The sequence below is a fragment of the Eretmochelys imbricata genome, chromosome 7 (assembly GCF_965152235.1).
Source record: "Eretmochelys imbricata isolate rEreImb1 chromosome 7, rEreImb1.hap1, whole genome shotgun sequence".
NCBI classification, from domain to species: domain Eukaryota; kingdom Metazoa; phylum Chordata; order Testudines; family Cheloniidae; genus Eretmochelys; species Eretmochelys imbricata.
The window spans coordinates 29,487,039-29,500,552 of NC_135578.1; the positions used below are offsets into that span (position 1 = coordinate 29,487,039).

General features: G+C 44.1%; 1 protein-coding gene across 1 annotated transcript in view; it reads left to right on the forward strand.

The window, feature by feature from the left end:
- WNK2 (WNK lysine deficient protein kinase 2) overlaps positions 1 to 13,514 on the forward strand; it is a 163,142-nt gene that overhangs the window by 74,071 nt on the left and 75,557 nt on the right. Inside the window, exons 5-6 of the mRNA XM_077821699.1 lie at positions 9,807 to 9,895; positions 10,787 to 11,006. Coding sequence (XP_077677825.1) covers positions 9,807 to 9,895; positions 10,787 to 11,006 — 309 coding nt within the window. The remainder of the gene's footprint in view (positions 1 to 9,806; positions 9,896 to 10,786; positions 11,007 to 13,514) is intronic.

A 13,514-nucleotide genomic window follows, 5' to 3' on the forward strand; every position in this document is an offset into this window, starting at 1 on the left:
AAATCTGACCTGTGTTTGAAGAATATGAGGAGGCTCTTTAAAAGTTTCTCATTTTTCTTGTGTGTAGTCCTAAGGCCCTGTGAAGTTTAGCAGCTGAGAACATCATTTAGGAAATATCCCTGTCCAAGAGGTAAAAAAAACCTAACTCTCTCTCTCTTTCAGAGGTGGAAGAGCTGGGTCTGCTTTTGTCGACAAAGGCAGCTGTTCAGGGTTTGTGCTGCTGTCTGTACTGGGGAGTTCTCTGTCAGTATACTTTAAAAGTTGCTACAATGTTTCCTTGGGAAGACGCAGAAAAGACAGATGGCTTTTGTACAGTGATGAATGAGATGGACCTTTTGATGTCCAATAAGAACGTGAACAGCAGTGTTTCAAGTGACCTCTATAGTAAAAGAAGCAAAAATAGGAGCAGAACTAGATGTGAGGAGGCTTTATATTTAACATTATTTATATGTAGCCCTGTTATGAAATATGATTGACTGATTACTTACTTCCCCAAATGCCTTCTCTTTTGTAGACCGACAGAAACTCCATTGATCTGGTCCCAAAAAAAAAAAAATACTCAAAGAATGTTAAACATGGATGTAAACTATGGGTTCTTTCCACAATCTTTGTCCAAATATTTTGTTACATAAAAATTTAACTCGTAAGAGGGAAAAACCAGGCAAACTTCAGCCTAGGAAAAGAACATGAAAATGGGTACATAAGATTTGCACCTCATTTAAGCAACAATTTATTAATTTTAATAACAGAGCCATTAGCAGAGATCTGGACTCAAAAAAACCTACAGGTTTGATTGTAACTGTATCCTAGAAGACATGTTCTGGGGGGGAACTTTGTTTTGGTTTTTTTAAAGTTTTTTGCTAATAGAATAGTAGTATTCAAACAAAACAAAAAAATATGAGGAAGATTACTGCTTTTTTTAAAACTGCACCAGGCAATGGCCTGTGCTGCAATCCCTGCATGTGATAAGACCTGTTTAATTTTGTCAAATTATTTAAATTTAACAATTTTAAAAAGCTTCACAGATGCGCCAAGTGCACCCTAATAACCATCAAACTTCACCACCACCCACTAACGGTAAATACTAATATACAAATAAACTCTGCCAGCCATCAGCATTAAATAATGAAATGGAGAGAATTTTCCACAGCCAGCCAGTACATGAAGAAGCAGCCCCTTATTTCTGTTTTTCCCCACCCACACCTTCTCCAGTCCTATCCAGGAGCATCCCCTCATCCTTTTCCCAACCCTCCTGCAAAGTTAATGGCTTTTGCAAAGTGCCAAAAAAATGTTAAGTTTAAATTATTTTGGACCAAAGAGAATTAGTGATTCTCAGTCCACCAACACATAACCTCTTGCCTAGGCATGGGAGGGTCTATTAGTGTCTCCACTGTGGAGCTTCTCACCAGTGTGGGAGTTTGAGAATATTTCCCTATTAAGGAGATGTAAGCAAAAGTGAAGTTTAGGTAAGGGCTGGTTGTCAGGGAAAGAACCACTAGAGCACACCCCAGCTACTGCGTTCAAGTCCTTACTTTAATTTAATTTTTTTTTCAGCATGGGAAAATGGTCTTAGGTTTTATTATATTTGCTAATCAGAAAGTCTTCAGTGAGACCATTTACAGCAATTTACCTGTCTTGGAAGCCCACCTGCTTGCTGACAGGTTGTGGTTTCATCAATGTACTGTAGTTTTAATCAGTATCCAAACTTCTTTTTGAGATGCTGCACTTGTGGAAGAGATTCCAGGTCAGGTTCTACCTAAATGACAATGACATGAAAACCCAGCATCTAGTGGCTGTTTTTTCCTGCTCCAAATGTATGTTAGTGTGAGCTTTTGCATAAATCGCAGCACTAAGGCAGTATTCATTTGCTTGTAAATGGGTAATGCTCTTATGTGGAAAAGGGATTGTTTTTTAAAACAGTTGGAGACACATCTTGACTGGTTGCTAACTTGGCATTGACCTATTACTCGTTTACTTATTTATTGCTATTGCAGTAGTGCCTAGGAGCCCCAGGCATGGACCAGGACCCCCTTCTGCTAGGTATTGTAAAAACAGACTCTGCCCAAAAGAGCTTACAAACAAGAGATGACAGGTATAAACAGACAGGAGTAGAAAGAAACAATGAGACAGCACTGACTGTTCTGTGAGCAGTCTGATTGGCAGTGGTCTCATCTTGCCAGCTGCCTATCCATTGTCAAGATGGTTTTAGGCATTGTGACGAAGGAGAGATTTGCAGTAGGACAACGAGGTGGCTTTGCAGATGTGTCTGGGGATCTCCTCCCAGGCACAAGGGGCACTAACATGTTCTAGCATTTGGAAAGTTGCTGCTGCCTTTTTAAAATGCTGGTTCGAAAGCAGTATTGAATTAAATCAGTCACAGAGCTGCTCCTCGTTATTTGTTTTGTCATATACTCCGGGTCTAGCCCAGCAGATGTTTGCAGGGGGGTGGGCATGACTCCAAAGAACTTTGAGAGTAATTTAGCAGCCTCGGGAGCCACTCTTTTGCTTTAACACCGTTGTAAGGTCAAAACTCTCAATTGGTCAACTGGGGCCTTCTGTCAAAGGAGACTTTCCTTAAACCAGCAGATTTATTCTCTAGGTGACTAGCTCTGTCCTGCTCTGTCCAAATGCAAGACAAATTGCATAAATGTAAAAAGCTTATGTGTTCAGGAAAACCAGACTAAAATGAGAGGTGCTGTGATGTGGTTTACATTTCCTACGTGTTTAGTTCATGTCAAGATACTTGTGAGATAATCTGGGACTATAGAAAGAAACAGGAATATTCTTGTGGAAGCACAACCACTGGATATGTAAGTCTCAACTGTCTGTTTCTTTTCATTTAATTGATATGTGCACATGAGTTCTCCAAAAAGCATTAAGCTGTAACATGTTATGATTTTGATGACCCGTTCTTTCTGACCAGTATAAGCAGGATGGAAATTGCTAACGGCCTTTAGCGAACTACAGTAGCTGAAAATGTGGAACGGTCTGTGTCACATTGCTTTCCACTATGAAATTGCAATGAAAAGATTTATCTAAACACAAGTTCCCTTACTAAGATCACAAGTCTTAGGAGCTACTGCAGAGGGTCGCCCAGAACTTGGAATTGCAGGCCAAGGAGATGGTTGAGCAGGGGGACCCCATGGTGGACATTTTGAGCCCCAAAGGTCCATCTAGAATAGCGCTCCCGCTCATTAAGACCATCCAATCGAATTATAAGACTATATGGCAGACCCCGGCCTCCAGCACTCCAACGACCAAAGGTGCAGAGCGCAAATACTTTGCCCTGTCAAAGGCCTAAGAATTCTTGTTCTGCCACCTAAATCCATGCTCCCGGGTGGTCTCGGCGGTGAACGAAAGGGAACGCCATGGACAACAGGCCCCGGCCCTTGAGGCCAAGGAGGCAAAACGCCTGGACCTTTTTGGCAGAAAGGTGAACTCGTTAGGGGGCCTTCAGTTGAGGATTGCTAACCAGCAGGCCATCCTCAACAGGCATAAGTTTAACTCCTGGGTGGCAGTGGGGAAGTTTAAGGACAACCTCCCACAAAATTCCCAACAGGAGTTTACGGCCCTGGTGGACGAGGGCAAGGCAGAAGCTAAGACCTCTCTCCAGGCCTTCCTGGATTCAGCAGGCGTGGCGGCCAAAACAATCGTGTCGGGGGTGGTCAGGAGGTGCTCAGCGTGGCTTCAGGAGTCAGGCCTGCCACCTAAAGTCTAGAATACACTTCAAGACCTACCCTTGGAAGGGTCCAGGCTCTTTTCGGACCAGACAGACGTGAGGCTGCATAGCCTCAAGGACTCGAGGGCTACACTTAAGTTGCTGGGCATGCACACCCCAGTAACGCAGAGGAAGCCCTGTAAGCCGCAGCCTCCCCCTCAGTGCCAGTACCAGCCTCGCCATAGGCATGAGCCTTACCGTAGGTGAGGCAGGGATCACAGGTGACGGCGCAACAACAATAATAACAATAATGCGCCAGGCCAGAACCAAAGTCAGCACAAATCCCAGCCAGGCACCAAGCCAGGCTTTTGAAGGTGCGCTCGGGGACAGCGTGCCAGACCAGTCACCGAATCCGTCCCTTTGTTTCTGGAACCGCCTGTCCCATTTCTCCCGTGTGTGGTCCAGCATTACGTCGGACCGTTGGGTCTTATGCACGGTGCTGAACAGGTACTCGCTGCAGTTCTCTTCTCTCCCTCCCATCCCCCTTCCCCGTCCCTCTTCAGGGACCCCTCTCGTGAGCATTTCCTAGAGAAGGAGGTTCACTCACTGCTAGAGGCGGGGACGGTAGAGGCGGTGCCGCATGGCCTAAAGGGGAAAGGTTTCTACTCCCAGTACTTCCTCATACCCGAGGCCAAAGGGGGGCCTTCGTCCCATTTTAGACCTGCGAGGGCTCAACAAGTTCCTGGTCAAGGCCTGGTTCTGCATGCTCTCTCTGGGCACCATCATCCCTTTCCTGGATCCGGGGGGCTGGTACGCTGCCCTTGACATGAAGGACGTGAACTTTCATATCGCCATCCACCCAGCACATCGGCGATCCCTGCGCTTTACCGTGGGCCAAGAACATTACCAGTTTGCGGTTCTCCCATTCGGTCTAGTCGCAGCCCCACGGGTGTTCACGAAATGCATGGCGGTGGTGGCGGCCTTCTTACGGAGGCAGAGCATCCAGGGTTACCCGTACCTCAACAACTGGCTCCTGGCGGGCCGATCCGAAGCGGAAGTGCGGGGCAACATGGAGGTGGCCCTGAGATAGTTCCGCAAGCTGGGGCTCCTGGTCAACATCCCCAAGTCCACTCTCGTACCCACACAGAGAGTGGAATTCATAAGGGCGGTCCTGGACACGGTGCAGGCCAGGGCAAGCCTTCCAGTTTCCCGATTCCGGGCTATCCAGCAAGCGGTGGCCTCCCTGCGCCAGTTTCCAACAACAATGGCCAGGTGCTGCCTGTGGCTGCTGGACCACATGGCAGCATGCACGCACATGGTCAGGCATGCCAGACTGAGGCTTAGGACTCTGAAGGCGTGGCTCGCTCGGGTGTACCGCACAGGCAGGGATCCCCTGGACTTGACAGCCCCAAGAGACGTGCTGGACTTCCTGCTGTGGTGGCAGTCCCAGCCTGTGGTTTGGAAAGGCATCCCCTTTGCTGCCTCACAACCGGACCTGACGCTGGTGACAGATGCATCAGACCGCGGATGGGGGGCTCACCTGGGGGACCTCAGGTCTTGTGGTCCAGAGCAGAGCGGTCGCTCCATATCAATGTGAAGGAGCTCAGGGCAGTTCGTCTAGCCTGCCAGACCTTTCACGCCACTCTGAGTGGTCACAGCATGACAGTTCTGACAGACAACACTACTGCCATGTTTTATATAAACAAGCCGGGTGGGGCCCGTTCCTCGCCGCTCTGTTGCAAGGCTCTCCTCCTCTGGGACTTTTGTATAGCCTATGCCATTCACCTCGAGGCGTTGTATCTCCTGGGGGTGCGAAACGATCTGGCGAACTACCTCAGCAGGTCTTATTGCATGCACGAGTGGTTTGCCACCAGGGTCAACGCCCAGTGCCCGCGGTTCTGCTCATTCCAGGGCCACAGCCTGGGCTCAGTCGCAGATGCGTTTGTGATCCTGTGGGGAGAGGGCTTGATGCATGCCTTTCCCCCGCTCCCCTTGATACAACAAGGTCCTGCTCAAGGTACACGGGGACAGAGTGGCAGTGGTCCTCATCGCCCCAACATGGCCCCACCAGCACTGGTACACAACGCTCCTAGAGCTGTTGGTGGAGGCCCCGGTAGTCCTGCCCCTTCACCGGGACCTATTCATGCAGGACGGCGGGCAGCTTCTCCACCCTGACCTGCAATCACTACACCTGACGGCGTGGAAGCTCTGTGGCTAAACGCCTTGGAAAGCCAATGTTCCCTTTCTGTGCAGCAGATTCTGCTTGGCAGTGGGAAGCCCTCTACCAGGGCTACCTATATGGCTAAATGGAAAATGTTCTTATGTTGGTGTGAGCCCCGACAGATGCAGCCGTGCCAGGCACCGGTGCAAGCCATCCTAGAGTACCTCCTGCACCTCAAGCAGCAGGGGCTGGCCCCGTCCTCACTCAGAGTGCACCTGGCCGCCATCTCCTCCTTCCATCCAGGGTTTTCGGGGGGGCTCGGTGTTTTCCCACCCAGTGGTGGGAAGTTTCCTTAAAGGATTGGAGAGGATGTTTCCAATTCCAATTAAAGTATTGTGAGGATGCCCCCCACTCCCTCCCTTGGAACCTTAACTTGGTCCTCTCTAAGCTCATGGGATCTCCTTTCGAGACCCTCGCTACCTACTCCCTCCTCTACCTTTCCTAGAAGATGGCATTTCTGGTGGCCATTACCTCGGCCAGAAGGGTGTCTGAGCTGAGGGCTCTCACCTCTGAGCCACTGTATACAGTATTTCACAAGGATAAGGTGCAGCTCCGACCGCACCCCAAGTTCCTCTCTAAGGTGGTCTTGCAGTTCCATTTGGGCCAGGACATTTGTCTGCCGGTGTTTTTTCCAAAACCCCATACGGACTCGAGTCACCGCAGCCTACACACCCTGAATGTCTGTCGTGCGCTGGCATTCTATTTGGAGCGCACCAAGCCCTTTCGTAAATGCGCGCAGCTGTTTGTGGCCGTAGCCAAGAGGATGAAAGGCCTCCGAGTGTCGGCACAGCAGATCTTGTCTTGCAGCCGGGTGTGCTGTGAGCTCACAGGTGTTCCAGCCCTGGCGGTCACAGCCCACTCGACCGGGGCACAAGTGACTTCCACGGCTTTCCTGGCACAGGTCCTGTCCAGGAGATCTGCAGAGCAGCCACCTGGTCCTTGGTGCACACTTTCACAACCCACTACGCAGTCAACCAACAGGCCAGTGAGGACACGGCAGTGGGCAGAGCGGTCCTCCAATCAGTTGTTCTGTGAATCCTACCCTCCTCCAGAGGTAAGCTTGTGATTCACCTAATGTGGAATGGACGTGAACAAGCACCACCCACCCTCCTACCCCCTGTCGGAGTCGCTGGCAAGAAGGAAGCGGAGGGGGTCGGGAGGCAGGGGTATATATGCACGGCGCAGTGGCACCACTTAGGGGCCCCCCCACCGGCCCAACGGGAGCCACTAAGGGAAAAAGTGTCCGAAGCTCGTGCACGTGGCGCACACACACCTAATGTGGAATGGGCGTGAACAACACATCTCGAAGAACAACAGTTACGAGAAGATAAGTAACTGTTTAGGTTTAGGTGCAGAACTTTTCTGAAGAGCTGTACTGCTAATCTCAAAGACAGCATAGCCTTGGATGGAGCCTGAAGTCCAATGTACTGTTTTTCTTGTCTAGCACAGTATTATTGTTCTTTTAGGATGAGATTTTAGAAGAAGCTGAAGGGGGTTAGGTGCTCAACTCCACTGAATTTTGGGCTTCATGAGATGCTGTCTTTTAGGTAAATAGTAAAATATGTAAGGACATGAGTAGTCCCATTGACTTCAGTGGGAGTACTTATGTCCTTGAGTACTTACTGAAGTGGGGCCTAAATGCAGAAAACTTGCTTTCCCAAAATCTCCTTTGGACCAGTTTTATTCAGTAGACACCTTTTATGTATATATTTCATTGGCAGGCTTTTTTGTGTAGACTGAGTCTAAGTGGAAGGATAAATAGAACTTCTTGTCTAGAACTATAGACTTCTTATCACTGTTCTACTATCAGACTTCTCACATCTTGCTCTTGAAATAGTGATTATAGGAAAGCTTTTAATTGTGTTGCATGGGGACAAGTGAGCAGTGTCATAAATCACGAGGGCCTGTTAGTACATTCTGCTTGATTTGACAGGGACATTAGAAGGGTGGGCTGTTTTTTGCTGGATCATTAGAAATTAGTCTCATAAACAAGAATTAAAACATAATTTTTTTTAGCTTACTGTAGTCTCGTCTCTATATCAGAAATGCCTGTCTACGCAGGTATTGGAAATGCATTGCTTTGTGTTACATATGACCTGTCCAGTTTTTCTTCTAATTATCTTGTTCCCACTTGGGGCAGCAAGGAAAGACACAAGAGCATACAAACCGTATTGTAGCTTGTGACTTAAAATTTTCTCATGCAAGCAGAATCTATATATGCAGGAGGATATAAAAGTCTTGTGAAGTGTGTATCCCATAGAGTGTTGCTTGACTAGAGACAGGTACCTATGTTATCAGCAAGCAGGTGGAGATGATGTTTGACTGCCCTGGTGGGTTTTTTTTTTTTTCTGTTTTTTTTTTCACCATGCTCTTTTCCTGCCACAACTCATACTATTAAGCCTCTCTATTATCTCTCTCCAGGTTTTAGAGGTCTCTGTATGTAGCAGCCTGCATCACCTCTTTTACTGCCCTCTTTAGAGGCAGGGATTACATTGGCACTTTTTCTCCTTGTGATTGTTCCCCCCCATAATGCTTTATGGAAATAAGTTTATGAATGTATATATGACATAACTAGAATGTTTTATGTTACATATGCCATGTAACATATCTCTGTAAAGGTTATGATCTACTGAATCTATTAATCCTATTTGTATGCATGTATCCTTTTTTGTATTTGAAGTTATAAATATTGGCTGTGTACTGGCTTGATTTTTAAGTAGCCTTTGTAAAGCATTTGGTCAGCTTCTTTAGAAAAGAATTTGCAAGTTAAGTGCCCAATCAAGAAGCACTTAACAGACCATGGATCTTGAAAGGCTCCGATCCACATAAGAAGTCTACATGAGGACATTCAAGGTAGCATGTGAGCAATGGCCACTGCTTGTAAAAACTGAGTCATGCATGGACATGTGATTTGCTCATGTGACTCCAAAACTTGGAGCTGGACTTTTCATAGGAGAGAGGAGGGGGTTTCCATCCACAAGAGAGAGTCTATTTAAGCCCATGGGAGACCACTCCATTTTGTCTTCAGCTGGCTAAAGAGAGAGCCTCTCCACTCCCAGGGAATACCTGAAAGAAATCCCCTAGCTACCACCTGAGCTGGAACAAGGGCTGTCCCAGGGGAAAGGATTGTGCCCAGAATGTAAAAATGTTTGAAGCTAATGAAGTTTGTCCTGCATCAGGTTACAGTAGAGATGACACCCTTTCTCCCGAATGTCTCCACTGAGTTTCTACAGGGCACTGGATTTATTCAACAGCTGGGAAATGTGTAAACAAATTGGAGCTGTTTGAGCAGATTCCCATTGTGCTGTCCTCCCTTTTCTTCCCCTCCCTCCCAGCTAACAACCCATCCCACCCCACTCCACCCCACCCCTCAGCAATCTGAAAGATTACATGGAGAATAGCTTTCAGAATATTGTATTGATCTTTCGTGTTTGCCGCTGCAATATTGTACCTATGTGAGAAAACACATTTTGTGACTCATCTTGCAAATGACCACCTGAAAAAAATGAATATTTTGTGTCCATTTAGCGTTTAAAGAGTTAATGGAAACCACCTTTTAAAAACCTACATTAAAACCAAATCATCTCAAGGAAAAAAACTGAGAATTGTAACTGTCATTCCTTAAATGTTGGCTGCAGAGTCCATCCAGGGTAAAAAAGCAAGGCTGCCACATGTTGGTAATAAAGACAAGGGAGGTTTGCATGATGAATTTCAGTGTGACATACGCAAAATAACCTGCTTGTTTCAAAGCACAGTGATACTTAGTTTTGGAAGTTGTTGAATATCTTATTTCCATTCCAAATTAATACTTAAAACTTAAACAAGTGGTTATCTTGGATTTTAGTACAATTTTTCCACAGTTAACATTCCTACAGACTTACTGTGATTTTTCTGTTGAACTAATGACTCTTTCCCCCCCCTTTTTAGGGTGTCAAGCCAGCAAGTTTTGAGAAAGTTACTGATCCTGAAATTAAGGAGATAATTGGGGAGTGTATTTGCAAAAATAAAGAGGAAAGGTTTGTTTCAAGTGGCCAAGTTTTGTATGAAAATTTATTTTTATGTTTAGATTTATTAAAGTTTCTCTGGGTGTTCATTGTATAGAAGAAAGTACACAATGCTGTACACCATATCACTACTTCCACCACCACCACCACCAGCAAAGATCAAGATGATAAAATAAACCCAACCCTCCCTGCTCTTTATTAACTAAGGTCAAAAATGACCGTTCTGATCTCATGTGACCTCCAGCCTAACACATTCCATAAAATTTCATCCAGCAGTTTCTGCAATGAGCACAATAATTTATGGTGGAACTAGAGGATGTCTTTCTAAAAAAGACATCCAGTCTTGCTTTAAATACTTCATGTGATGGTGAATCCACCGCACACCTTGATAAGTTGTTCCAGTGAGTATTTAGACTCTGTTTAAAAAAACAAACCACACCTTATTTGAATTTGTCTAGCTTCAGAGTCCAGTTTCAGGTCAGACTAGGTGATCACAGTGGTCCCTTCTGGCCTTATAATCTATGAATCCTATAGACCAGAACTGTCTCCTTGATGAGGGGGCCCCCTCTCACCTGTGTCATATTGAATCACAGATTTGTAAGCAGTCTTGGGAAGGAACTGCATTTCTGTTTCCCTCTGCTCCTTTGGAGCACTTGGTGCATAAATGAATAATGCTGAAGCTCTGCCAAATAGCAAATGTCGAATTCCCAAGGATTCCTAAAAATACTAGACATACTACTTCTATCTACTAAGAATACAAATTTCTTATGGCTGCATGCAAAGCATGCTGTTGGTGTTAGCCTTGCCTTTATAGGGCCTTTCTATTTATGTTGTTAAATACTTAATTGAAAGTGTTTAAATTATGCAGTATTTGATATTCTTTTTGGACATCATCTGTTCCAGATATGAAATTAAAGACTTATTAAGCCATGCCTTTTTTGCTGAAGATACTGGGGTAAGAGTGGAACTTGCAGAAGAAGACCATGGTAGGAAATCCTCTATTGCCTTAAGACTCTGGGTAGAAGATCCTAAGAAACTGAAAGGAAAACCCAAAGATAATGGAGCCATTGAGTTTACTTTTGATCTGGAGAAGGAAACTCCTGATGATGTTGCACAAGAAATGGTAAAATAAACTTCTCCTGACAAAAATATGTATATAAGTAATACATAAATCTCAAAGGACAGCAGGACCAAATCTGGTAAAGTAAATTCCACTCAAAATGGTCAGGCTATCTCGTTTAAATAGGATGACATTGGTTTTAGAATGAATGCTGGAAGAAAACTCAAGTAGTAAAAGAGGGAAAACTAATAATCTGGTAAAACATGTTGTTTAATCCCAGGAAGAGACAAAAGAAAACTATATAACCCATCTCTATCTGTTTTATATCTTCAGAGTTGATTGGAGACTTGCTTAAATCAAGGATAATTTCAGACTACAAGTGGACTTGTTTGGAAGAGTTCAAAATTGCAAACAAAAACTGAAATACATTTTCCATTATGCTTTTCACAAACACCTTTTCCATCTTTTCGAAAAGCTCTTCTGGCATTGAAAAATTACGAAGAATTTAGATAAGAAAAGTCCTCTATAAAGAGGCATTGAGCTGATAAAATTAAGCAGGTAGCTGATATCAAAGTATAGTATAAAGAGTGATGGAAGAGGAGGATGTTTTTTTAATAGTGGTGGATATATCTAACTTAATTAATTTTTTATATCTTCCTTTGTAAAATGTTCTGGTCTTTGTTTTAGAAAACTTTTAACTTCTACTGTCACTATGTTGTTCTTAAAAAGTAATATTATTCTGGAGCATACTTTAATGCAATTGATTTTTTTCCCTTTTTACTTTTAGATAAGATTGACGAGACCAAGAAAGTTGCTAACAAATGTGATCTGAAGTTAGACCAGTTAAATAGACGCACGTGAAGGGAAACTGTTAGAAAGTATGAAGTGGCTGTGGCTGTGGTTCTTGGCCAACGTATAGGATAAAGCTGCGTAGGGGGAAACAATCTTAAATTAATAATAAATATGTATCCTAATCATAACAGTATCTTAAAACTAAAGCAACTTTTTCTCTTGGACAAAAACATGGAAATAATTAAAAGTATGAGCTGTTTATCTCATTTCATAACAGGTTCAGAGGAGCAGATGATAAAACACATTTATGTATTGGTTCATGAAAACAGGATGAGCAAAGAACACTTCATCTGGACTCTAAATTACCTTTTTTTTCCCCTGTGGGATTTTATTTAGTGACAGTATCACCATCAGTTCTGTTCTGCCAAGAAGGCAACGATTCTCATAGTGTAATTTTTGCTTAGCTTTCACTTCTATCCATAATTTAGCATTCCCAAATACATTGAAGGAAGAAAGTTGGCCTGCTGTATCTTCCTAACTCTGACTTGAAATTGCTATGTAATGTTTCATGCAATACATTGTGACACAACTCACCTTATTCACATTTGCCATGTGATAGTTACCACGTTTTTGTAACCATATTTAAACATTTATGAAAATGGTTGACACTTAAAGTTCTGCAACTTACTTGTACTACCTATGCAAAATTTCTTTTAAGAGGGAAGGTGGTTTTATTTTGTTTAGGCTGAATTACCCACAAAGGATCACCTCCAAATTACTATATCATCTTTCCCTCCTCCAGACTGTATAAAAATAACCTGTTTTATTCAAAATGATTAACAGATTTATATAAACACTATCTGCTCCTAAGCCATTTTTTAAAAAAGGAACGTGTATTCCTGAAGTAAGTGGCTTTTTTGACAATTCTAAATTGTTGGCAAATGCAGAAACGCTTTGCTTTGCCAATGTGTTTTGCTGTCGATGCTTGTGGAGAAGATAGTGTTGGGCACATGAAATTTGATGATAGTTAAGAGGTTTCAAAATTCATGAAGTTAAGTAACAAACCCATTTAAAGAATCCATGTAGGCAAAGAAGGAAAGATCTGAAATAAGGCACGTTCACAAGTGGGCTGACAACCTGTGGTTACATTTCACAAATGGTGGTATTGGAAGAAATCGTGCCTTTATTATAAGTTTAGCATTCTTTAGATGAAAGCGTGAAGTAGGAACGAATATAATTTTAGAACTTGTTAACATGGCAGATTTTCAGTTCTCTTCCCGTCTGGACTTGAATAGAAGAATTGACTTTACTTTTTGCCATAGAAGGCTCTGTGAGCTTATGTGACTCATCACCCGAGCACATTGTTAATTAGCTCCCCAAAAGCTCCTATTTTCACCACAAGGTTTTTACAAGTAGCACTTTCTACGTCCCTAGTCCAGGGACATCAATTTATGGGCTGGGAGTCCATCAGAATGTCTGCAAGTGCCTAACTGTACACGGCACCTTTCTGCAGCTATCCTCCATGCTGTGTTGTCCCTTTTTTCACACACGCAGCAAAAAAGTAAACTGCCAACGGTCTTGTGGTTGGGCGGGAGGGAAAATGAATATGTCCAGGGTGCCTTTCTGAGGGTAAGCACCCCTGCTCCTGTGAAGGGTGCTTAGAAAGTTCTTGCAATGGTCATAGGTCCTTCCTAGGAGTACAGGGCAAGCAATTATTATTCTTAAATACTTCAGTGCCAAACGTTTAACTCAAAACTATATTGAATTCCTGATTCTGTG